This window comes from Syngnathus acus, chromosome 14 (genome assembly GCF_901709675.1).
Source record: "Syngnathus acus chromosome 14, fSynAcu1.2, whole genome shotgun sequence".
NCBI classification, from domain to species: Eukaryota; Metazoa; Chordata; class Actinopteri; order Syngnathiformes; family Syngnathidae; genus Syngnathus; species Syngnathus acus.
This window is the reverse complement of record NC_051099.1, coordinates 5,011,774-5,038,022: the sequence shown is the minus strand read 5'-3', so window position 1 is coordinate 5,038,022 and position 26,249 is coordinate 5,011,774. Positions and strand designations below refer to the sequence as shown.

At 43.9% G+C, this 26,249-nt stretch overlaps 2 protein-coding genes across 2 annotated transcripts in view; both read left to right on the top strand.

Moving 5' to 3' along the window:
* The window catches only part of med13a (mediator complex subunit 13a), a 42,407-nt gene extending 31,367 nt beyond the window's left edge, over nt 1-11,040 (top strand). The window contains exons 12-30 of the mRNA XM_037270481.1: nt 123-235; nt 328-418; nt 1,036-1,247; nt 1,766-1,962; nt 3,418-4,325; nt 4,422-4,589; nt 4,847-5,070; nt 5,258-5,447; nt 5,631-5,967; nt 6,069-6,300; nt 6,373-6,564; nt 7,063-7,286; nt 7,565-7,707; nt 7,780-7,938; nt 8,820-9,008; nt 9,119-9,261; nt 9,341-9,505; nt 9,678-9,778; nt 9,998-11,040. Coding sequence (XP_037126376.1) covers nt 123-235; nt 328-418; nt 1,036-1,247; nt 1,766-1,962; nt 3,418-4,325; nt 4,422-4,589; nt 4,847-5,070; nt 5,258-5,447; nt 5,631-5,967; nt 6,069-6,300; nt 6,373-6,564; nt 7,063-7,286; nt 7,565-7,707; nt 7,780-7,938; nt 8,820-9,008; nt 9,119-9,261; nt 9,341-9,505; nt 9,678-9,778; nt 9,998-10,130 — 4,121 coding nt within the window. The 3' untranslated portion in view covers nt 10,131-11,040. The remainder of the gene's footprint in view (nt 1-122; nt 236-327; nt 419-1,035; nt 1,248-1,765; nt 1,963-3,417; nt 4,326-4,421; nt 4,590-4,846; nt 5,071-5,257; nt 5,448-5,630; nt 5,968-6,068; nt 6,301-6,372; nt 6,565-7,062; nt 7,287-7,564; nt 7,708-7,779; nt 7,939-8,819; nt 9,009-9,118; nt 9,262-9,340; nt 9,506-9,677; nt 9,779-9,997) is intronic.
* A 1,594-nt stretch (nt 11,041-12,634) lies between these two features.
* Nucleotides 12,635-24,047, top strand: ints2 (integrator complex subunit 2). The gene is made up of 25 exons (XM_037270500.1): nt 12,635-12,953; nt 13,412-13,706; nt 13,774-13,912; nt 14,011-14,113; nt 14,183-14,296; nt 14,660-14,790; nt 14,934-15,104; nt 15,654-15,874; nt 15,938-16,063; nt 16,168-16,239; nt 16,863-16,977; nt 17,446-17,514; nt 18,027-18,161; nt 18,224-18,400; nt 18,623-18,737; nt 19,194-19,298; nt 19,375-19,539; nt 19,641-19,842; nt 20,701-20,826; nt 20,941-21,142; nt 21,223-21,504; nt 22,666-22,773; nt 22,892-22,997; nt 23,182-23,358; nt 23,456-24,047. Exons 2-25 carry the CDS (start codon nt 13,414-13,416, stop codon nt 23,629-23,631), a joined length of 3,630 nt encoding a protein of 1,209 aa, XP_037126395.1. The 5' UTR covers nt 12,635-12,953; nt 13,412-13,413; the 3' UTR covers nt 23,632-24,047.
* The last annotated feature ends 2,202 nt before the right edge of the window (nt 24,048-26,249 follow it).

Sequence of the window (26,249 nt, the reverse complement as noted above, 5' to 3'; positions counted from 1 at the left end):
CTTTCATATTCTTTTCAATTTAAACCTCAGATGTAAGCTAGCGTAAATAATCACTCAAAGATTTTCGCTTCTTGTTTACATTCTAAACCTGGCATTTTTAATTCTGCCTCGTTTGCCTGCAGATCCTCAGCGGGCAGGCGCTAACAACCGCACGAGCCTGATCCACGAGACCGACCTGGTGGTTTCCATCAATGACCTTGACAACCTTTTCAACTCGGATGAAGACGAACTGGGGGTTAGTTAGACAGTTTCCTTATTTATAACTCACAAATGTGTTTTTTGGTCTCGTACTGAGGTGGTAATTTCTTTTTTTTTTCTTGCTTACAGCCCGGCTCCAGACGGCCCGTAAATGGAACAGATGAAAAATTTGGCAACAAGGAATCAAAGTCATCTACTTTGGACCCAGTATCCTGTATTAGTAAGTATCTTTGACTTCCATTTTTCCAATTCAACTAAAATGGAACATTATAATACATTTTTTAAACAGCTATAATAACGTGCCATTTAGCTGTAAAGGATTTCAATTAATTGCAGTGCAAGTAATAATTTAATTTCAGTGAGTTTTAGATTTTTTTTATTATTATTAAGCAGTTAATGTAGGCAAACCCAGGGGTTCTTTGCCTTTTATTAAGTTGACTTTTAAATTTTACCATCCCTTTTTATTGCTCTTTTTATTGTTCTGCTGTGCTCCATACATTGTTTATGCATTCATTGCTGTCTTTTTAAAGTTGTAATTCGGACAATTTGTATTTTGTATTTGTCAGGTCGTTATTGTCTTAGAAAGATGCTATCGTAACGATAAAGATTACAGGCCTCACGCCACTGAGCATTCTGTGACTTATTCACTTATTTCATTGACATATTAATGTTACTACTACTAATAATAGTAATCATAAGGTAGACATAGTAAAATCTGCCCATCTCGCATTATGAGAGCATAGCGGCAGTGGGGGGGGGAACTTTTTTTTTTTGCACATGGAGGCATTTCAGATTGTTGAGTGACTGTACCGTGTTCCCTCCATCCCCCCCCCCCAGGCTCGGCAGACCTGCACCAGATGTTTCCCACTCCTCCCTCCCTGGAGCAGCACATTATGGGCTACTCTCCGATGAATATGTGTAGCAAAGACTACGGCAGCATGGAGCCACCTCCTGGCATGACCACGCTGGATGGACCGTCATCTCTGGGGGGTCACTTCAAGATTGAGGTGGAGGAGAGTTTCTGTAGCCCAAAGCCTTCTGAGATCAAGGTGAGCCTTCAGCAGAATCTGAAACTTATGCTTAGGAAGCGACAACTACCGTATTTTCCGGACTATAGGGCGCACCTAAAAACCTCAAATCTTCTCAAAAGCCGACAGTGCGCCTTATAGTCCGGTGCGCCTTATATATGGACCAAATTCCTACATTTAAACTTGCCCGAAGCATTGTGTCATGAAATCAATCATAAGTGGCCCGCTGAAGACTATGAATCAAAAAGACTATGGATCTTTATTTTGTGATTATAAAGTAATTTGTTGCGTCTGAAGTTGAAATGAAAAAGATAAGATGGAAAATGATTTGATTTGGATTAAAAATCTGACATTAATGGTGCGCCTTATAGTCCGGTGCGCCTTATAAATACAAAGTTTTAAAATGGGCCATTCATTGAAGGTGCGCCTTACAGTCCGGTGCACCTTATAGTCTGGAAAATACGGTATTGTGAAAGCCAGTAATGTCATTCATCTGCTTTCTCCAGCATTTGACTTGAATATTCGGTCTATTTTTGCAGGACTATTCGTTCGTGCACAAGCCAGAGCTTTGCCAGACATTTGTGGGCTGCTCCATGTTTGCACCGTTGAAGTCATTACCCAGCCATTGTCTGCCGCCCATTAAACTACCAGAGGATTGCATCTATAGACCAAGCTGGTCCATGGGCAGGGAGATGCTCAATCCCATGCCTGTCATGTCCATCCTCAACAAAGACAGGTATAGCTTTTTTTCTTTTTTTTTGCATTTCACATTTTTATCAGCTATTTCATTTGAGCACGATATAACAAAAGTCCACTGTAATGAGAGTTAGATTGAGACTAGCTCGTATTTGTTTAAAAAAAAATGCTACTGTTTGTCAGATGTTAGCTTAGGTTCATTTCCTAACATAATAGTTGCACAAAGTGAATTAGATTGGATTCATCTTAATCAAATTAACCTTCCCAGTCAACTGAGGGCCACTCAACTATATTGTTATTCACATCCCGCGCAAATAGATGAGCTTTCCAGCCCTCAAATGTGCACTGATGTCTTTTTCATAGATCCAAAATGCACACGTCACTTTAGTCACTGCTCATATTGACTCACTCAGCCAGTGAAACATTTTTTTGTGACTCAAGCTGGTACCATCTGTGCCCTCACAATCATCCCTATTTCCAAATCACTTCGATTTTTTTTCTTTTTTCCTTTTAGCCACGCTGACTGATGTGAAATAGAGAACCTGTGCAGAATTTTTTTATAAATGCCACAGGGTGGCAATGAATGTTAATCGCTCATTTCTACCGTGCAGTACATATTGTGTTGCTCCGCAATTTGCATTGACGTTGTCACTTATTTGGTCTCTCCCTGGACACATCCTTCAGGAACTTAGTACATGAAGGTCTGTCGTGAAAAGGTGTTTATCACTGGAGAGCGATTCCAGAGGCTTGAGCACCAACAGCTTGGAGTTTATGTAGTTATTGTCACACTACCTCTCCTACCTGCATTTAATTTTAAAACCTCTGAACGTCCATCTACATATTTAACAGAAGTACCTCGTTTTGGTGCTTGTCGGAAAACACTGCCGTGATTTGTTTTTGGGTAGGGAAGCACAACTCGTAAACAAACAAAGTAGTTTGTGCCTGAATTTAGATCACACAAAGTACAGATTTTAGAAGCAGCCTGATACATTTGTTAAACGATTCTGTATTGTTTTTAGATCCGATTCTTGTGCCACCTCACATTGTCTTAATTATGTGACCTTGAGACATTACGATATATGTCGCTGCTGACGTAAAGCTGTTCATGGAGGGGAAAATATTTGGCCAGCATCCAAATAATCATAGTTAACAATCTTGTAACAATGTGTCGGTGGTGCTTTTGAGGTCACGTCCTGTCCTGGCTGCAGTAACGCCGGGACTTCCTCGCAATGGGCCGGTGCCAGGTGTGGTTGCTCACAGCTGGGGGGGGGGGGGAAACAATGAGCTCCCCTCATTCTCCTAACTGCTTCCTTGCGGTTCGTCGCCAGCCTAAAAATAAAACTTACCTCAGTGGGGCGCCTGAGGAAATGTTTATAAAACATCTCTCACTGAACACATTTGGGGGGGATTTATTTATTTATTTTTACTTCCGTAATCCTCAGCGTGTCCACATTGACGTCCGCTTATTTTTTTAATGTGTTCCTCTTCTCCCCAGTAATATCCCAAGTGTGGGCAGCACCCTGGACCAGGACTACAACCAGACTTACACGCCACAAACTCACACCCCCTTCATGTCCAACAGCGCTCCACCAAGTAACAGCGGCACGGGCATTTTGCCTTCCCCCGCCACCCCGCGATTTTCAGCCCCTACCCCACGTACGCCACGCACTCCACGCACCCCTCGAGGCCCCTCCAGCGTCCAGGGCTCACTCAAGTACGAGAACTCGGACCTGTACTCGCCAGCGTCCACCCCTTCCACCTGCCGACCGCTCAACTCGGTGGAGCCGGCGACCGTTCCTTCCATCCCGGAGGCTCACAGCCTCTACGTCACCCTCATTCTCTCCGAGTCGGTCATGAACCTCTTCAAGGACTGCAACTTTGACAGCTGTTGCATCTGCGTGTGTAACATGAACATTAAAGGAGCGGACGTGGGTGTGTACCTGAGCGACCCCATCAGCGAAGCCCAGGAAGCCTGCAGTTGCGGTTTCAGCGCCGTGGTCAACAGGCGCTACGGCAACGGCTCGGGCCTCTTCCTGGAGGACGAGCTGGATATCATCGGCCGTGGCTCCGACGTCAGCCGGGAGGCGGAAAGGCGCTTTGAGGAGCTACGGCTCTCCGGCGTGGGGAGGGGAGAACGTGTCCCGGATGAGCTGATTCTCCTGCTGCAGGATCAGTGCACCAACCCCTTTTCACCCATTTCAGGCCTGGACGACGTAGCGCCCACGCGTGGAGCCAAGGGTGGCCCCGTGCCACCCTGTGTTAGGGTAGAGGAGAGGGATTTTCACAGCGACTGCTACATGGCCCTAGAGCACGGCAGGCAGTTTATGGATAACATGTCAGGTGGAAAGGTGGACGAAGCTCTGGTCAAAAGCACTTGTCTACACCAATGGTCCAAACAAAACGGTGAGACAGATACTGGACTTAATTTGCCGTCCAATTGAAAAATTGTCCTGTCTTTTAATAGTCATTGCTTTTTTTTTATTTTTTTTATTCCTCCAGCAGTCGACGTGAGCGCGCTGTGCTCTCAGGACGTGCTCCGAGTATTGATGTCCTTACAGCCTGTGCTTCAAGATGCCATCCAGAAGAAAAGGACTGTGCGTTCCTGGGGTGTTCAGGGCCCGCTCACCTGGCAGCAATTTCACAAGATGGCTGGGCGGGGCTCATACGGTAAATCACTCAATGTAATGATGGGTTGTTGCGTTATTGCCTGGAAACAGTCTGCAATAACTATTATTTGGAAGCTTGACTCTTTTCATTTCAATAATAAACACAGAATTACATTAATTCATTCATTTGGCAACGTAATGGGCTAATTGAAAAGCCGCCGTACAGCAGAAGGGAAAAAATTTCACCTTTTAATGTTTTTTTTTTCCCCCCCCTCTCTGTGTGGTCCTGTGCTGTCCTTTTCTGTTTTGCTCTCACAGGCACAGACGAGTCCCCTGAGCCACTGCCCATCCCCACCTTCCTGGTGGGTTATGAATATGACTTTGTGGTGCTGTCTCCCTTTGGTTTACCCTACTGGGAGAAGCTGTTGCTGGATCCCTTTGGCGCCCAGCGGGACGTGGGCTATTTGGTGGTGTGTCCTGACAACGAGACTCTGCTCGGCGGCGCCAAGAGTCTCTTTAGGGACCTCACAGCAGTCTATGAGGTATGCATCAGTTGTTGCACTGGACAAATGTTTATTCATGTGTTCCTTCACCGATGGAGATGATAAAATGTACATCCCCGGAATGTCACCGTTTTTTTTTTTTTTTCCATTATCTTGTTGATCTTTTTTTGTCCCCTCTTGAATGTGAATAAAAGCTCAAACTTTTGCTTTCTACGTTTCCCCACAGATGTGTCGACTCGGCCAGCATCGGCCCATATCCAAAGGCTACCCCGATGGAATAGTTCTCGTCGGTGGCAGCGGAGCTAAAAGTCTTGCGGATCAGCCCGTCAGCGATTGGTTCCTCAAGGCCGCCAGCAGCAACGACGACGCCTTCGCCAAGCTCAAACTCTATGCACAAGTGTGCCGACACAACCTCGGTAAGGCGAGACTTGTGTTCGACTGCTCTTTCTTCTGACATTTCCGCTCTTGACCTCACTCCTTTCTTGTCGGAAAAAGGCGAATTGAAAAAATGTGAACGCAGAGTGTTCAGCGCTGGCTCTTTTATTTTCTAAAGTGCAAAGGTATTCGCTTAGTAACGTGTCCCTTTTTTCTCCTTTTAGCTCCATACCTCGCATCACAACCGTTGGATAGTTCTCTCCTCACGCAACCGAGTCCCCCGTCGATATCCAAGCAGCCTTCATCTACGGGCTCAGCCGGCCAGCAGGGCGCAATGCTCGGCTCCTCGGTCCCCAACAGCAACGGTGGCTCGGTATCGTCCGCCGGCCTGATGACATCATCCGGACAGCCGAACAGCGGAACGCAGTCTGCCAAGGCCAGCTCCTTCACCCCCTTTGGAAGTATGGGCAGCCAAAGCCAGGGAGGTGGACAGCCGGGACAGCAGGCCGGAAGCCAGAGTACCTCGGGGGACAGCCAGACCCCCACAGAGCCCCCAGAAAGGTATGGCATTCCTCATTTCATCGCTTCTGCTCCAAAGATCTGGACTGAAAGAATGAATTATTCGACTTGTTTAATAAAACAAAATTGTTGGGTGCCCACAGCACTTTGGAACGGGACAAGGTCGGCGTACCCACAGATGGCGACTCCCACGCCATCACCTATCCACCGGCCATCGTTGTTTACATTGTGGACCCTTTCAGCTACGAAGATTGCGAAGGTGGTCCCGGGGCGATGCCGGCCAACTCCAGTGTGTGGACGCTGGGTTTATTACGCTGCTACCTTGAGATGCTTCAGTTGCTTCCCGCACATATCCGCAATTCCATTTTTGTACAGGTGCGTCAATGAATGAATTCGTGTTAAATTATAAGGCCTTCATATTTTTTTATTTTCTTTTTCATCCTACAGATTGTCCCCTGCCAGTACCTGCTTCAGCCTGTGAGAGGCGAAGAACGCCACATCTACGTTCAGCACCTCAAGTCTTTAGCTTTCTCCGTCTTTGCTCAGTGCAGGCGGCCTCTGCCCATTTCCACCAACGTCAAGTCGCTGACGGGCTTCGGCCCGGGCTTAGCCATCGACACAGCACTTAAAAGCTCAGAGGTACGAGAAATATATTTGAACATTTTTTCGTGATCATTTATTAGTATTGCTACGGGGGTGGTGGTGTTGTTTTTTTCATTTCTCTGGAGACATGACCTGACCTAAAACGATCCTTTTTGTGCAGTCCAAGATTTTGAGCTCAACCTGTTTTTTATTTGTTGGAACAAGACAGAGCGAACTTGTAACCCTGTGCGACTCCAGAGTTTTCTTTCCATTATCTGCTTGGCTAGCTTCACAAGAACTCCTAAACGAGGTCTTGATTCCAGCTTTAAACAAAGGATCACTTGTAGTCAGACTCCAATTGGGATGATTTCCTTCCTTCCTTCATTGTAGCCACTGCTACATTTTCTCTTTATTGCACTTGCAAAGCTCGAGATGCCACGCTTGGAAAAACATGAATAGGATGACACGACCGTTTTGTTCTTACCGTTGTCTCTATTTCCTCCACCTGCATAATCTCTTCAAGTTCATTAATTCAAACGATTCGCCTTTGTGCAGAGACCCGAGTGTGTGCGTCTGTACACGCCTCCGTTTATCCTCGCACCGGTTAAGGACAAGCAGACGGAACTCGGGGAGACGTTCGGGGAGGCGTCGCAGAAATACAACGTACTGTTTGTGGGATACTGTCTCTCCCACGACCAGCGCTGGCTTCTCGCCACGTGCACCGACCAATACGGGGAGCTCCTGGAGACCTGCATCATCAACATCGACGTGCCCAACAGGTAAAAGCGCTGTCGAGTCAAACTTTTACATCAGTTCCAATCCCCCTTTCCCTTCACCGGCTTCTATTGTCCCCAGTTTTATATAAATACTGTGATTTCCCCCATCAATTACATCAACGTAGTTGTCAGAATAGCCTTTTTTTTTTTTTTTTTCTCTGCGCTACAAAGCACATAGCTATCAATCAAACTTACTGCACATATTCCTGTAAGTATGCGTTTTGACTAAAACGGCTGTTTTCATACTCGACTTTGACACATTTATGAAAAATGTCACTCAGGGCCAGGAGGAAAAAAGGCTCTGTTCGGCGTCTCGGTCTACAAAAATTGTGGGATTGGTGCTTGGGATTAGTCCAGATGACATCAGTGCCCTGGAGAGTGGTAATTGGACGGCTGGGGAGGATAGGACACGGAGAGTTGAAAGGTAAGAACGTCGGTGCCCTTACAAAATTGTCGACACGTGTGACCCGATTGTGCTCCTTTCCTTTTGTGTCAGACTGGAGTATAGTGCTAAGCAGAAGAAACCTTCAGTCACTCAGTCGCCGTCTGAAGGATATGTGTCGAATGTGCGGCATCTCCGCCTCGGATACTCCCGGCATCCTCAGTGTGTGCTTAGTTGCCATGGAGCCCCAGGGCTCCTTCATCATAATGCCAGGTACATACAACCCAGTCTATGAATTCACTTCTCTCTTTCAGCGTGTCTTCTCCATCCCTGTGTGTGTGTGTGAGTCTTGCGTGATGGATGGCAGCAGCGTGTCACCATGCTTGTCACCTCCTAGTCCGGAGCGGATTGATGGCAGGAAAGACGGTGTACCTTTTTTGCTCATAAAGCACAAGCTCTCCGACGCCCAATTGATCTCAATGCCGTGTGATAGAGAGCTCGATCAATGGGTTTATTTTGGGAAACAAGCGAGTGGGGGATTGTCGGCCTATCATAGCGGGATTGTGTGACGGAGTGTTGTCGGAATGAAGAGACCTACTTGCTTCCAATCTCTTTAAGATCAAATACAGCTGTCATCGCCTCGTGTTCAAATTTACGATCGCTTAAATGTGAGATGAACGCCGGGCCGCGGTCATCGGAAATCAATGTTTTCCATATGATATGTAGCGCCAGCCAATTTGTTATCCAAGAAACTATCCTGGGGTTTATTTTTTTTGTAATCTTTCTTTTTTTTTTTTTCCTGCATTCCCAAAACATGACGTTCATTGAAGACTCTAAATTGCCCACAAGTGTATATGTGAGTGCAAATAGTTTTTTTTTTTTCTCTCACCAGCTTCCAGCGGGGCAACAACAGGTGTACGTTTTCTATACAATTTCATACATTTTTTTATATAACCTTTGTGGGGGATGGAGTGCGAAAAAATAAACACATAAAACAAGGTTATATAAATACACAATCGAAAATAAAGAACAACAACCAAGAACACTACAATATAACAACATATTTAAACTAAGAGCTGCAAGAGTCGGTTAAAACGTGTTGCCATTATTCATTAAATTAATACATTGTTTTATTCTGTTGTCTCTTCCGTTAGACTCCGTGTCGACGGGCTCGGTTTTTGGCCGCAGCACTACCCTCAACATGCAGACGCCCCAGTTGAACACTCCCCAGGACACCTCCTGCACTCACATCTTAGTCTTCCCCACCTCTGCCTTTGTCCAAGTTGCCAGCTCCAATTACACCAACATCGACACCAACATCGACATCCTTAATGCCACCACAGGTCAGATGCACTTTGCTGTTCTCTGGAGTTCATTTATATCTTTATATTCTGCTCCTTCTAAGATTGTAGAGAAAGGAATTAGGACCTCACTTTCTTTCTCTTCTACTCAGATGGATCTGACGGTATGGGCATTTTTGATCTTCTGGACCCTGAGAACGAGCTGGTGGATCCCGACATCATCAACATCTCGCCCAACACGTCGCCGGTGCATTCCCCGGGATCCCACTACCACCATGGAGGCGATGACAGTAAGGTAGGACTCTTGAATCTTTCTTGCTAGCTTTTTTTGAAGTCTCAAGTCACCCATAAAACTAATGATGTTCATTTTGCAGGGCCAGAGTGCAGACCGCATGGAGTCTCGCGAGGAGGTGCCAAACCTCCTGCAGCAACCCCTTGCTCTCGGCTACTTTGTATCCACGGCCAAAGCTGGCCCACTGCCTGACTGGTTCTGGTCAGCCTGTCCGCAGGCTCAGAACCAGTGTCCACTTTTCCTCAAGGTATTAAAGCTGTTAATGTATGTCAAAAGAAATATACACGTAACAACATGTCCATTTGCAAGAAAGATCTTGCTCGCTTGTGGAAGCTTCATTTGGGACAGAGGCGAACGGCTTTTTTGCAGTCAGTCTATTTTATTTGACACCAGCTCTTTTTCTCTTTGCTCTCTCCTAGGCCTCTTTGCACCTCCACGTGTCTTCAGTGCAGTCCGATGAGCTTCTGCACAGCAAACACTCCCACCCTCTTGACTCCAATCAGACCTCAGATGTACTACGGTAAACAGCAAGCAAACACGTCCATACGTACGGCTGCAATTGCGCTGTGCTTTCATGACTTGAGGTCACAGGTCATTACTGCTTTTACCCCAGTCCTGATTCTTGATTTCTAAATGTGAATGAGGACACTGCAAATTATACACTTTTTTTTTTTTTAAACTATGAATAGTGATCGAGTACTATCCGTGACTCCAATACTTGTATTTTGCACCCTGCTAGATTTGTGCTGGAGCAGTACAACGCCCTCTCCTGGCTTACATGTGACCCGGCGACACAGGACAGACGATCATGCCTGCCCATTCACTTTGTGGTGCTGAACCAGATGTACAACTTTATCACAAACATGTTGTAGCCCACCACAGGAGAGACATTTCAAGAAGAGAAGTCCAAAGCGATAACTCCGTAGGGGTTTCATGACACCAGAGCGAACGAAGCACAGCGTTGGATCTCATTCCAAGATCAGTTTTGATGGTTGGTTGTCCCCTTGGCGCAAAGACATGCACTCATAGATGCGGGAATAAATGAAAACAATTATGGGAAGATCAGAGTAAAGGAACGTGGGAGAGCGACAGATTGGTTGTCATGTTTCTTTTTAACATGGCAGCACATGCACTGGCCAGTCTGTTTTGGGAAAGACGGAAAAGAGATAAAGGGATGTACTTGATCAAGAAAATAACTTTTAAAGAATGGATTTTTGGTGTGACAGCCTAAAATTCCTTTTTATTCCTTTGGATGGAATTATATCCAAATGAAAAGCCTGCGTCTATCTTATTTATTGTATCTTTTCAAATGTATGATTTCTTAACCGCTTTTTATAAATATATATATATAGAGAAATATATAAATGGAGAAGGTTTATAACACCTTCTTGCTTTAAAGCAATTGGTCTAAGATATATGTAATCATCTTGCGTAAAAAAAACAAAATGGAGAAACTATTGCAGAAAAAGGAAAGAAAGTCCCAGTCGGTTGCTTTCAGAGTATTATTTTTTGTAATGGAGAAAGAGACTATTTGTATTGTCACAATGTACAGAAGAAGTGGAGAATTGTGAATTACAGCTAAGCTGTAGCTACGTAGGAATTGTACAGCAATGAACTTCACTGTGTTCTAATAAAGAGGTACATTGTTGTATATAGTATTTTATACCACACATTTAGACACAAAAACCAAACGGCTATCTATATAGATAATTATATATATGAATGCCATGCCAGCAGTTGGTGCTGTGGCTTCTGTTTTAGGAATAAAATGTGTCAACAGATTTTCCCCGTGCTTGTTGTGTTTATTGCATAGAGGCGGAAAGACTGGTTGTTTATTTGGTAGAGGACACCAATAGAAAGGTAGGAAAATTATTAACAATTATATAATGATCATGTTTGTTTCTATGTGCGATATAGTTGCTGGTCCGTCCAGTGGTGTAAGACCACCAAATTCCATTTATGGTGAATTCCTGCATTTGACCTGCAAACTGTTTACGTGCCCGAAGGTTGTTTGGGAGCAGCTGGCAGTCCATTCCATGTCCATCTTTGCGACTTGCTGTCAACGACCTTTATAAATACGCAGTGGTCCTACTGTCGACTGTCATCACTCTCGGATTCCATTTCAAATCCGTATATTAAACAAAATATTTTGCTTTATTCATTTTCCATTTTTACCATCAAGGTCTACACCGCTGCAAAAATAATTGGGGTTCATTCCAGGTGAATTTCATGAAACATTCACAATCCCAGTCATGTCACACCTAAATAAATAACAATGGAAACAATGTCCTTTTTGTATAGTGCAAAGAGACTGATTCAGTTTTCCTATTTATTTATGTAATTATTTTATTTTTTACTGTCATGTATACTTTACCAAAAGTACGGGAAAGCACTTGATGGTGCGTTCACGTGTCGAGCAATGCGCACTTATTTTTTTATTAGTTGTTTGCTCACTTTTTTTTTTTAGATTAAAAACTAAAATTACTTTGCATATGTTGGCAAGATAAAAGTAATAAAATTAACATAAATAAACACGAAGATCAACGAATATATCCTATTATTCCTGCAAATGTATGATAATGGGAGTCAACCCAGATGTGCATTCCAGTTCTTTTAAGTGAACCGAATCCTTAGAATCAGTTCATTCAAAAGATTCGTTCAAACGAAGCGTCCCCCCCACACACTCGATTTCAAACCAGAAATCCAATGTGAAATTGCAGTATATTGGATAACAATATTTAGGCGTATATATGCATACACGTTATTTAAAAACTACTATAAGTGTTATAAAATCAAGATTACCCAAAGAGAAGCATAATCTCCCCGTTGTTGCATAACGGCGCATCCCTTCATGCAATAAAGTTAGCCGTTAGCTTGGAGAAAACGCGCATAAAAGAAGTGGTGTTTCAGTGAGTGGTTCTTTCTTTCCTTGGTAAATCGTAAATCGACATTCTGGTTTACATAGTCCACGCCAGGAGGGAGACGCAACACGATCACTGACTGATCCGTTGATGCACGGGAAGGAGGGCAGTTGACTCATTGACTCGTTCGCGAACGGGAAAGTCAGGATTCATTCCCTCACGGATTCGTTCTCGCGATGAACTGGAAATGCGAATCACTCACTCACTGATTCGTTCGTTGGTCAACGGGAAATGCAATTCACGACTCGTTCGTGAACGGGAAGTTACGTCATTTTCTTCTTCGTTTTGTTTTACGGCGAGGTAGCACCAGCTTCAATGTGCATTACCGACACCTACTGGTTGAAGTCATATGAACTGAAAAAAGAACGAATCACTTTAGGAAGTGATTCGTTCACTCTCGTTCACTGAAAGGATTCGTTATTCTGAACGAATCGTTCACTCACGAGCCAACACTACAACCCATACAACAGCGGCACATTAGTTACCTTCCACCGGTCTCGCAGTTCGAGTCTGCTCCGGCTTTCAGCAGTCTGTCTGAGCTCCGTGCACACAATCTTACTAATTTTTCTCTCTTTGCGGACCTGTCCGAGTGGAAATGGCAACACTTTAGTGCTCAAGGTGCGGGAAATGCTACGCATTTTGAGAACTCAGTGACCGCTAAGGAAGGGTACTTTCTCGGACACATCTTAGCTTTGGTGCTCAGACAAGTCCGAGGTCCGGAGGCCTCCCACCTTAACATTAACCAATTGCGCTGCAATATTGCACCTAATTAAGGTAAGATAATTACTGCTGCATTTTATAATGTCCGAAATACGCTGTTTTTAGCAACCGCGTTGTTTGGCTCTGCAGGAGCGTTAGCTTTTGCTATTAGCTCTCCAGCTAGTAGCAAGCTAAGTCACCCTAAAAGTGGCGAAAAGTGGGAATGCGCGTTCTAAGTTGAATTAAAACCATGCCCAACATGTTAGATAGCTGCTTTGGTGTTAATGTTATGAGCTGGAATATTTATAACACTTCCTCCTCACATACGTGTTAGCGTTTAGCCGAGCTGTCATTGTTAGTGAAGATAAAAAGCTGACTACAAGCTTCTCTGTTTACCACCACTAATATATTTGATCGTCTTCTATTAAATGCAATGTATTATTGAAGGGATCAAGTGAAATTGCAAGACCGATCCAGCTACTTTGGTGTTGTGGTTCTGATGTTTCTCGTCGTTTTTGCTCTGACCGTTTCAGAGATGACAGACAGTGCAGGGCTGCAGTTTGTCAGCCCTTTTGCATTTGAAGCCATGCAGAAGGTGGATGTGCAGCGGCTGGCAGCTCTCAGTGACCCCGAGCTGAGGTTACTGCTTCCCTGCTTGGTGAGGATGGCTTTGTGTGCCCCGGCTGACCAGAGCCCGGCTTGGGCCGAGGACAAGAAGCTCATCCTCCGGCTGCTCTCGGGAGTGGAAGCTGTCAACTCCATTGTGGCGCTGCTGTCTGTTGACTTTCACGCCTTGGAGCAGGATGCCAGGAAGGAGCAGCAGCTAAGGTAATCCCCTCATCACTTCGGTTCTGTCAAATAAGGGAGTTTATTTCTGAACATTTTCACGCGCCAGGCACAAAGCAGGTGGTTCCAATGTGGAGAGTATCTTGGTGTCACAGCTGCAGCATGGGCTCACCTTGGAGTTCGAACACAGCGATCCGCTCAGGAGACTTCGTCTGACCCTCAGTGAGCTTTTAGCAATCATGAGTAAGGTACAGATATCATCGTCATACTCAAACTAAATTATTAAGCTGTTTCTGTTCGTTTATCAAAGCAGGTAGTCAAGGAGTTGTTCATCTGTGTCTCTTAGGTGGCCGATTCCAATGGAGAATTCTTTCTGAAGTCCTCAGAACTGTTTGAAAGCCCGGTGTACTTGGAAGAGGTTGCCGACGTACTTTGCATTCTACAAGCAGGTATGTAAATCTGTTAAATATATTGCAAAAAAGAAAATTCATCCTCTCCTGTGCATTTTGTCTGGACAGAACTGCCTTCCCTGCTGCCAATCGTGGACGTGGCAGAGGCTTTGCTGCATGTTCGCAACGGCGATTGGTTTCTTTGTCTTCTGGTTGCCAATGTGCCTGACAGCTTCAATGAAGGTAAATGCTCTGTCTTACGTTTCTGACAACGCAACCCAGGTTTACTTCATCCACAATAAACCCATCCGAGTTTTGTTTAACCGCTTTCAGTAAAGTCAATTTCACACATTGTACGTTGGCTGCTCCAAATAGAGAATTGGTGAGTTGCTAATTTAACAAAGATTGCAAAAGAACATGCTTAATCTAAACAAATTGCTTTTCTCCAGTGAGCCTAATAAAATATATGCATACTCAATGTTGTGATTTCAGGCATGACTTTCTTTAAGAATAAACCGAGTGTGACCGTGACAGAAGTATAATGTCCGATAATCACACAAAGCGAGCGAGCGAGCCTACTGGAAATGTGTGCGCTTGTGTTTGCAGTGTGCAGAGGTTTGATCAAGAACGGAGAGCGTCAGGATGAAGAGAGCGTTGGTGGTCGGCGCAGGACCGAAGCCCTTAGGCAGCTGTGTCAGATGAACCCTTCACAGGCTCTCAACATCAGAGCCATGGTGGTCAGTGGAGGAAAAAAAAAACCACACCATTTTTTGAATACCTACAGAAAAGAATGTATCAGGATCAGCCAGTTGCTTGAAGGTACCACAAATTGCTTTTGACATGACAGTGAAATCAAATGTTCTATTTGTATTTTTCTTAGGTGGAGGAATGTCATCTTCCTGGCCTGGGCGTGGCTCTGACTCTGGATTACAAACCAGACACAGCAGATGAGGCCGTCAGCCCCCTAGTTTCTTATGTCAGCGGTCTGCTGCTTGGTACTAACAGCAAAGTCCGCACGTGGTTCAGCATGTTCATCCGCAATGGGCAACAGGTGAGTTCCTTTTGTTTTTGATTCAGGATAACGGGGGCCGTCGTTGAAGTCACTCGCACGCCTTGACATTCTCATGTAGCCATCATCCCTTTTTGGAATCTCCAACGTGTGTGACCTTTTGTTTTGTGCCCGCCTTATCGTCCCCATTGAAAAGGGGAAACGGTAATTTTCCCAACTAGAAGTGTGCATTTAAAATGGCACAACAGCTTCAAATGGCCTTGCTTATCTTGCCATCTCCTGACATTTCTTCTCTGTTATGGAGAAGCAGGAGCTCTTCTCTCGAAATGCCATCGCGTCTCGTATCCCTTTTGAAAAGATGCCATTGAGCCTTTTCCCAGCCGTGACGAAAAAGGCTCTGCTGTCGCAGGGAAGCGTTTTATAATAAGGTGTAGCCTTCTTAGCATTCGACTCTAAATTCTCAATTGCATTTTTGCTGGAGGAAATAATATGAATTTCTTGCTCTGATTGTAAGATGAGGAAAGCAATGAGCTAACGGGACGATTACTCATCATCTCCTGTGTTTTTCTTTTTTTTTTTCTCTCCCACTAGAGAAAGCGAGAGAGCAGCTCAGTGCTGTGGCAGATGCGCAGGCAACTGCTGCTGGAGTTGGTCGCTATCTTGCCTCGCTCGCGCAGCACGCACGTTCCCAACGACGGCGACACGGATGACGAAGGTGGCTTCGGCTACTCGGGCCTCAGAGAAGAACACGTGGTGAAGGCCAGCGCTCTACTCCGACTCTACTGTGCTCTCATGGGCATCGCTGGTCTCAGGTAAAGGAACGTAGTACTCGATCTGATCGGAAATGAACGTGTTTGATTGTGCTCCTGTCCCAGACCAACAGACGAGGAGGCCGAGCAACTTCTGCAACTGATGACGAGCCGACCTCCAGCCACTCCCGCCGGTGTTCGCTTTGTCTCCTTGTCCTTCTGCAAACTATTAGCCTTTCCCACGCTGGTCAGGTACACCATGTTCAAATCACTGATCCCGAAATGAAGCACATTTCTATTTTTTTTGTCGTCCTGTTTTATATTCTTGACGCGTCTTGTTTCTCGCATGCCTCTAGCACACCCGAGCAGGAGCAGCTCATGGTCATGTGGCTCAGCTGGATGATCAAAGAAGAGGAGTACTTTGAGAGGTAAGAACGTCTGCACACACCATTTTACTTTATGGTTGCCTCCACCCATGCTTTTGTATCTTGGTTCTTGTGTGATGTTTTATCAAGCACAAGTTCAATAAGTCAAATCGATCAATGTTGCCCACATCAATCATTTTCTAATTGTAAACTTTATTGTGTGGAAAAAGCGATACATTTTGGTGTAGCGTGAAAATCCAAACACGTCAATTGTAACATTACTGTGAAAGTGGAAATACTCGCTGCGTAACTACTGTCCGGTGTTTAATAGAAATAACGATAATAACATTGCCCTATATGTCAAATAAAAATAAACCCATACGAGTTTTTATTGGGCTTTGAGAAAGACCATAATGATCCCCTTGCTGTTGTGTCGATCATTTATTTGCCAATACAGTCATCGAATTTTATGGTTGCCCTCAAAAGATAATGCTGTATTCTTTGCTGGCGCTTTGGAATCTTATCCTGAAGCAATAACTCACAAATCATAAAAAGCGGATTGTTTACATTCTTTCCTGATGTCATTCCATCATTTTTTTTTTTTTTTTTAAATGTTTCAAATAGATGTCCTGTAAAATGCCGGTTTAAGAACCAGTTTCTTCTATGTGTGCCCCCCCCCCATCCAGTGCTGCAGGTGTATCTGCTTCTTTCGGAGAAATGCTATTACTAGTGGCCATGTATTTCCACAGCAACCAGCTCAGCTCCATTATTGAGTTGGTGTGTTCTACTTTGGGGATGAAGGTAAGATGATAGGTAGGATGAGGACAGTGATCAATACGTTAGTGTGTCTGACCGAATACTGCCCCCCCCCCCCACTGCTGCAGTGGCACATGTAAAGACTAAAGCACTGATGAAACACTTTGAGCATACACATACTGTGTCTTTCAAGACACTCCGATGTCCCTTGCAGCAGTTTTGCCCTTTTATAACTTATTAAGTGTACTATTTTCTCCCTCATGCGTGCTAAGTGGTTTTCCCGTCTCAGTGTATGTTCCACTAAGATGTGCAATGTAATTGGATTTAGAGTCCGTTTGTTTCCGCCCTTAGGGCAACCCTATCAATTCACCATTGTGCCTGGCAAGAAGTGTTTTTTTTTTTTTTTATGAAATATGAAAAGAGGAAATTGAAAAATAGCAATACCTCCACCGATGCCTCCGGGTTGTTTTCACTCGGAGTAAAGCTGCCACGTTTCATCTTTTTCTTCCATAGATTGCCATCAAACCGAGCTCTCTGAGTAAGATGAAGACCATCTTCACGCAGGAGATCTTCACAGAACAGGTGCTTTTGTAATCTCATGAACATTTTAATACCTCATTTTTGCAGGCTCAAGTGATTAAGTATCAATTTGAAATTGTCTGTTACCGTATTTTCCGGACTATAAGGCGCACCTAAAAACCTAAGGTTTTCTCAAATTCACCTTATATATGGACTAAATTCCTAAATTTAAACTGGCCCGAAGCATTGTGTCATGAAATCAATCATAAGTGGCCCGCTGAAGACTATGAATCATGAATCAAAAAGACTATGGATCATTATTTTGTGATTATAAAGTAATTTGTTGCATCTGAAGTTGAAATAAAAATAAAATGGAGAATGATTTGATCTGGATTTAAAATCTGACGTGATGCATTAATGGTGCACCTTATAGTCCGGTGCGCCTTATATAAGGACAAAGTTTTAAAATGGGCCATTCATTGAAGGTGCGCCTTATAATCCGGTGCGCCTTATAGTCCAGAAAATACGGTAATTTGCATTGGCTGGGTCATTGACAGCATGTGTTTGGTGTGCAGGTGGTTACAGCCCATGCAGTAAGGGTTGCGGTGACCAACAACCTAAGTGCCAACATCACAGGGTTCCTCCCCATTCACTGCATCTACCAGCTTCTCCGAAGCCGAGCCTTCACGAAGCACAAAGTGTCCATCAAGGTAGACATTTTGCGGCAAATAATTGCGTCCCAGCATTCATGTTGACATCTTTGGCTTTTAAGGACTGGATCTACCGTCAGCTTTGTGAGACAAACACCCCCATCCACACTCAGCTAATACCCCTGGTTGACGTTTACATCAACTCAATCCTCACTCCGGCGTCAAAGGCCAACCCTGAGGCCACCAACCAACCAATCACAGAGCAAGAAATCCTCAGCATCTACCAGGGCTCTTCTGTCGTAAGTCATCCCGAGTACTTTACAAGAGCCGATTCCATTTTAGGACCTTATTCAACAGAAAGGAAATACGCGAGCTAAATTTAAGGCACGTGTCGTAAAATCATACATTCACATCCATGAATAGTGTAATAAATATTTTTCTTTGCCTCGTTCCTCTGTTCACGTTATGATGACTGCAACTGGAGAGAAATTATAATGTCTTTTTTTTTTTTTTTTTTTTAGCAAGGGGACAGTAGTCGAGGAGGACGACAGCGCAACTCCATCACGACCCAACTCCTTATCCTTTACTACATCCTGTCTTACGAGGAGAATCTGTTGGCGAGCACCAAACAATTGGGTGTGTAAACTTTTCAGTGGCACTCTTCCTCTTTGTCCTCTTAGTCGTAGGGGCCTTCTCTCTCCGGACATGCAGCCACTTATCCTTTCCAGTGTGTTGGCAGCTCCGTAGATAATAAATGGCGGCTTGACAAACAGCCAAGTGAAATGATTCTGGGAGATAACTAGGACAGCTTGAGGTTAGATTGTTACATTAGCAGTTCGTCGAGCTAGTATGCATTTCCTTTTCATGACAAGCTTGCCCTTCATTAGAGCAGATTTATGCCCGTCCCTTTAATTGGTCTGTTTACCTAAGTGCTCCCACAGCCTTCAAGGAAAGAGTAATGGAAGCCATCAGGGGCGCGACTGAAATTGTGTCAATAGAAAGTCACCTCTATTATGTGCACCAGCTCTTCATGAGACTCAAACGTAGTCTATGCTGTCTGTCGTACTTTAAATCCTTTTCATCTTTTGACAGCCCTAATGCAGAAGAAGCCCAAGTCGTATTCAGCAGCACTGATGGATCAGATCCCCATAAAGTACTTAGTTACCCAAGCTCAGGGGTTGCAACAAGAGCTCGGGGGTGAGTTAGCACAAAGATCTGGATGATGACATAGTAAAGCAGACTGGGTTTAAAATGTGGCTTTCCACGTTGCCAGGTCTGCACTCTGCCTTGTTGAGGTTGCTGGCCATCAACTACCCTCACCTGTGTCTTGTGGAAGACTGGGTGTGTGAAGAGGAGGTGACGGGCACTCTTCCCCTGCTGAGGAAAATGATGCTCCCCAGCAAGACGTGCAGATACACTCAGAGCCAGCTCCACCAGGGTGCGCACCCTCTCATTATTATTAACGTATTTGTCTGGCAGATGCTTTTATGCATTCAAGGAAACAAAACGAGGCTTCACACTTTTCTTCCCCCACCCAAGCCTTCCAGAAGTTGCCATCCAGCAGTCCGAGGTTGATGCGAATCTTGGAGCAGTTGACACTTCTCACACCGGGAGACCTTATCCCTTATTCCGAGTCCCTGACTGCCAGCATGGCTCTGCTGCTGGAACCCGCCGTTCCTCGCCGCACCCTGCAGACGCTCAACAAGCTCTGGATGGGGCTCAACACCGTGATGCCCCGCAGGTACACTATGTGAAATGAATACAATTGTCAAGGCTGCACTCTTATGTCGGAGAGATACTGAGATGACCCCGTGCATTCCAAATATAACGCTGCGGGAGATTTTGAAAGTGGAGCAGAGTGTCTCTGCATTCGCTAATGATGTCATTCTTTTTGTCTTTCAACATAAGCTTGCTTTGTCATAGTTTGAATTATACTCGTGATTTTTTATTAGGGGGGTAAAAAACCCTGGATTTTGTGCCGTTGGTATGGTTAGGATGTTGTTTCGGTGAAAGGTTATCAACTGCTCTTGAGTCAGTGGCATTTCTTTTAAAGCAGCGTTAAGTTGCTGTGAGATACAATAAGTGGATTAAAGGAAGACCTGCGGAACAAGAGTTGTTGCACCCTTGACCTGGAGCTGCTTGCTCATAGATGATTGTGAGAATAGATCAGAGGTACACAGCAAGGCCCTCACCTAAAGCTCTGGACAGTAGAGGGTCACTCTCCACGACCTCTGGCCTGACAGGAGAACTGAGCAGACATCCTATTGATCCAAATGGGTCTCTACAGGAAAATCGAGGTAGATTTCCTGAAAGGAGGAAGTAACGGATTGTTGCCAATGACAGCTTTTATTAATTCAGGAGGAAAACACAGCAACGTCTGACTTTGTGTTTGCCGCTTGTACACCCTCAGGAGTCCGGAGCTCACCGTTTATGGATTATTCTATTAAACCCCAGTGAAGCAACCGTTTTGTCACTTCATACTGTTCTATTTCTTAAAAGAGAGTGTTTATAGAATCGATAAATGTTACACACTGTCAAATAAAATGTATTCCAAACAGCAGTGGGATATTGCTCCCTAAAGCAACTAGCTGTGTTTCAGGTTGTGGGTGATGACGGTGAATGCTCTCCAACCTTCGGCGAAGCTGCTCAGGCAGCAGACGTACACTCAGAACGACCTCATGGTGGATCCCCTCATTGTTCTACGCTGCCATCACAGAGTGTACAGGTACGAGACAAATTAGACCCGAATTATCCACCCTCATTAACTCTTTGAATGGTAGCCATTTTCCCCAAAAAAGTGCTAGACAATTTAGCGCATTCTGACTTCGGCTCTTTTTAGATGTCCTCCACTGATGGACATCGTCCTTCACATGCTGAACGGCTATCTGCTAGCATCCAAAGCCTACCTGCACAGCCATTTAAAAGAGACGGCAGACTTTGATAGACAGAGCCAGACAGTCTCCAACCTGGGTGTGCCGGGACAGCCAGATACACCTGAGGTCACCAGGGAGGAGCTCAAGAATGCCCTTTTAGCTGCTCAGGTATTTCTTACGTCATCAAGACTAATTCTATTCTCAGTGGGTTTGGTTGTGATTTCCTGATCGTTCCTTGTTAAATCCAGGATAGTGCAGCTGTCCAGATTCTCCTGGAGGTGTGTTTGCCAACCTCTGAGGAGCAGCAGCTGGGATGCAGCACGGGGAGCCTTCTGAGGGCCATCGGTGGCCCCGTGCCAGCAAAAGCCGAACAAAAAAGCCTGCTGCTCAGAGCCAAGGAGGCTGTGAGAGATGCTGAGCCAGAGGGAGGCCTGCTCAGTGATTTGAGGGAGGTGCAGTGTCTTATCTGTTGTCTGCTGCATCAGATGTTCATCGCTGACCCCAATATTGCCAAACTCGTTCACTTTCAGGTAAGTCCATGCACAAGACATCAGTCATGTGTTGTTTTATTTTTTGGGGGGGGGGTAAAACAGTACTAAAAACTATTATTTATATACTATTATTATTAATAACTAATATTTTCAATCATATCCAGAATATGACAATACCAATTGTTATTGTATATTCTGGACATTATTACAAATATCATCTGTAATTTTGCACTGCAAAAGCTGACACAAGCACCCCTTCATGTGACGTCACGTTTTAGCTGGAGGCCAAAGAAGGGAAGCCACAGTTAATTTTATGTAGACATATGTCATCTTGTTGAGGTTTTGGTTGCCAAAACTGTAAAAGCAAAAAAAACAACTGGCTCTGTCAGTCATGAAATGTTGAAATTGATACCGGGATATAATATATTTAGGTGCTGCCTTTGTTACGGCCGTTTGCTCTTCAGCATAGGGCACTATTTTCTTTTTGCGTCCTCTTTGGTTCAACCCGGTGTTTACGTAGGCTTCTCTGACGCACAACAACACAACAAACGTTGGCGGCTACGGTGTTAGAGAGGAAGAGCGAGTTCAAAAAACAATGGCTCTGTAATTTGGAGCTATTTTGGATTTCAAATTGTGGATGAAGAGCAACAATTCTTTTGCCAAACATGCCACAAGCAAGTTTCTTCAAAAGGCCGAAGCACTTCCAACCTCTTCCGCTATCTGCAGCAGAAGCACTGCATGGTGTTTATGGCCAACTTTGGCTCCCTCAGTATTGCCCGAGTAAGTAGGCACATTTGTTTGCACATTTCTTTTTATTTAAAGCACATGTCACCCATTTAAATTTGTTATGAGTTGTTCATTTTATTTTCACATGCTGCCTAAATGTGAATTTTTATAGCTCACATTTTTTTGTTCTTTACATTCATAATTATATATCTGTTTTTATTTCATACAGCTGTAGAAACAGCTTATTATATTTTAACATTTACAATCACAAGAGTGCATTTGCTCCATTCACCTTTGCAACGTAAACATTCTGTTGAAATATGCTAACCTGCATTTTCGAGCGAGCGCGCAGAATGTTTTTGCCTCCAAGCTAAGCTGCACCCTATAAATGACGTCTCATTGTTTAGAAACTATGAAGGGGCCTGTTAGATGCCACATGAGCAATATATATTTGACATATGTGGTCTCTTCCAGGGCTATCCTCAACCTCTGTTGCCTCTAACAGTGTCAGGCATCCCTTCCATGCATATCTGTCTGGACTTCATCCCAGAACTTTTGGCCCAGCCCCAATTGGAAAAGCAGGTGGGACATCCCATGGGGCCTTGGCCTGGCTTATGCCATTTGTTTGCATATTACATGAATACTTCAGAAAACATATCAAATATGTGTCTTATCAGTTGTGAATCTTATCTTCTCACAGATTTTTGCAATCCAGTTGCTATCATATCTGTGTATCCAATACGCACTGCCCAAATCGCTCAGTGTGGCGAGGTTGGCCGTCAGCGTCATGGGTACGCTTCTCACAGGTCAGAAAACAATTTTTCTTCCCCATGTCACACATTTAAACCTTCTTTTTTTATATAAATTACATTTTGCCCACATAAGGCTGTCCTGAAATCATTCTGTGCAATTTGCTGCCACCATCTGGTCATTGTCACGTAGTGCAACATTACAGGTCTATAACGGTTTGGTGTGTTTTCTTCTCATCAGTGCTGACCCGTGCCAAGCGCTTTGCCTTCTTCATGCCCACTCTGCCGTGCCTAGTGGCCTTCTGTCAGGCCTTTCCGCCACTCTATGAAGATGTGACCGGCCTTCTTGTACAAGTAGGGCAAGTTTGTGCCTCTGATGTGGCCACCAAAGCCAGGGACATCGACCCTCTCATCGCTCGTAAGTACACATGAATGCCGAGCTGTCAAAATGCCAGAAATATATTTAGCAGACACACATTTTCCTTGATAGATGACCATTTTTATTTGATCCTTAGGTTTGCAGTATCTAAAAGAGAAGCCTCGGGATGTTTCAGTAGAAGGAGCCAGCAAACTGGCTTTACCCCAAAGAACAGCAGAGGAACTCGGAGGAGCCGACCCGGACGTCCAGATCTGTTACTGTGTCGAAGCTACTTTCATGGACATTATCGGCTCCACCCTTCACGGGCTATAAATCAGACGGACAATCGATACAATATGCACTCATTGTGTTTAATCTGACGGCTCAGGTGATCATTCTCGATGTGTGAGGAAGCGCTTCATGTACAACCAACAATAATCGACACGTGAATGAGGTGACGTAAAAAAAAAGCGCTTTGATTACCGTGAAGGTAACGAAGGGCTATATACGTAAGTAAAGATTGTTAGAATTGATCAATGCTCCATCTTGAGGGGCACCATCGGTCTTTATTTTTTACATTCTGTAAATTAATAATGAGTTGTACAACAGGTTAAATTATGTTCTTACAAATGTGACACACTGAAATGCTAAGGGCCAATTTTGATGACCGCTTTTTTTTAACGCATGTAAATGTTTTTTAGTACTGTGTCATAATGTATTTGTTTGTAATAAAACAAAGAAGTGCTCAATTATTTTCTTAATGTGGTTACTTGCTAAATTATTGCGTCCTCCTAGCTATATCCAGGTAATTCACCAGAGGGCAATCTTGCCTTAGAAAATACAACAGTTCCTCTGTTTAACTTAACTAAATCACTGAATAACATATTCAGAAATAAGTATCAACGTCTACAATATAAATATAAAATATCCCAAATGTTTAAGCCAATAATTAAGGGTTTGTTTTACAGCCAATTTAAATCTGCACTGCATAAAGTAGTTGATTAAATTAATTAGTGAGTGATGAAGTAGAACAAAAACCCACTAAAGGGATTTAAAGGATTTATTTATTGATGAATGTGTTACCAGTATATGGTTTGTGAATTATTGCCGCACAGTTTTTAATCATGTTACTTTGCTTTTGGCTGTGTGGATGAATTTCTGTTCAGCAGCAGTTTGTCATGTTGCCACACTTTTCTTGATGCAGTGAGAGATGCTCGAGGCGAGCGAGGGTGAAATCACCGAGCAGGCTCGCTTTGCTTTTAAGCACTCAAATGACAACCTCCGCTTCCTTCACTCAAGTCCAAATAAAACTTAAGCTCGCGTCGGGCTGTGTGTGACGGCCAGGGCCGTAGCCGCGGCGACATTCTAGCCGAGTAACGATAGTTTCAAATTTTATTTCCCTTTAGACGTAAACACTGCAAAGTCAAACATCATCCAAATTGGAACCTAATTAAAGTTGATCTAACCTAGATTTGAAATAAATCCTGTTTGTGATTGCTTGAAGGTCAACAGGATCGTTCATTGCGAATTCTCTCAAGATGCGATTTGTTGCAATGGAGGGCAGAGTGTCTTTTTAATCTCTTTGCCTTTATTTGCAGTGTAGCCAAGAATGTGTAAACAGCAATCTTGTGGAACACTCTTTCACAACAATGCCCTTGCCTCTTAAGATATCTCCCACAAGACTGCTGTTGGCAAGCACTTAAATCGGATCCTCAATGCACTTAGCTTGGCCTAGCTCGTGTCTTAGACCCCCCCCCCCATCGCTTTTTATTTATTTATATTTTTAAACCCACATCGCTTGTACTGTATACCAACTTTTGCCACTAATAGACGGCAAGCCCTAAAGAGGCAGAAAATTAGTCTTGGTCTCTGGGTAGAGTCATCAAGGTTCGTAGAGTGTGTTCTCCCCGCTGGCTATTAAATGCATTGATGCCAAGACTAAGCTTTCTGGGTGTTTGACTTTTTGTTTATTTAGAAAGTTTCAAGAAAGGTCACTAGTGTGTTTTTATTTTTGAAAGAACTACATAAATATTCAAATTTTTTCCCAGTGTTTGTCTGCATTTTAATTTTTCTTTTTAAACTGTAGTCCAGGGGTGTCGAACTAATTTTTTTCACGGGCCGCATTGTAGCCATAGCTTCTTTCGGAGGGCCATTATGACTGTCAACCCAAATAAATGTATGAGCACCTCATATTATATACAGTAAAAGCTCCAAAACAAACTGACAAATAACGCGTTTTCAAATCAGACGAGTAGAAACTGGTCAAATATTAAAAAAAAAAAAAAAAGCTATTATTAAAAGTGAAGACAATTTGCAATTCTAGTAATGACACACGAATTTGATGCACAATGTGTCTTCGCGGGCCACATAAAATGATGTGGCGGGCCGTATCTGACCCCCGGGCCTTGAGTTTTTGATTGATTGATTGATTGATTGATATCTTTATTTCGAACATCCAAAACAAAAAAAGAAAGAAAAAAAAGAAAAACACCTGTGCTGTAGTCAATGCATTTATGACCAAGATGTTAAGCAAGGCTGAATGAATATGCTCATATGTCAAGTGCACATAAAATATGATGGAGCCAAGAAGCTCTTGGCTTTGAGGCAGAAATATTGTTGTTCTCAAATTTGTTATTCTCATTGTGAATAGAGAATAATTGTCAACCCCAAAACAGCAAACATAAGATTTACCGCATGCTATTTTTCTCACATCTTCCCATCATTGCTTCTGCTGGAAAAAGCGGAGGGAATTGATTAAACGGAGCGGGAAGGAGCCATTTCACAGCCATTGTTGCATTTTTCAACATGTGTTAGCAAGAACAAAAGGACACGATTAAAGCTTTCCCAAAACCCTGTAAAACTTTTGATTCTCCCCCAGGGTATGCAGAAAACGTCAAGATGATGGCGTGAGGAAATTAATTGGCAGCTTGTCAGTGTTGTTTTTTTCACTT

Bases quoted from the DNA above. Each gene is read 5' to 3' on its own strand.
- ints2 (XM_037270500.1), top strand. From the start codon at position 13,414: ATGACAGACAGTGCAGGGCTGCAGTTTGTCAGCCCTTTTGCATTTGAA. The intron at 14,114-14,182 runs GTATGTAAATCT...TTGTCTGGACAG, and splicing joins ACTTTGCATTCTACAAGCAG to AACTGCCTTCCCTGCTGCCA. The intron at 18,738-19,193 runs GTGTGTAAACTT...ATCTTTTGACAG, and splicing joins GGCGAGCACCAAACAATTGG to CCCTAATGCAGAAGAAGCCC.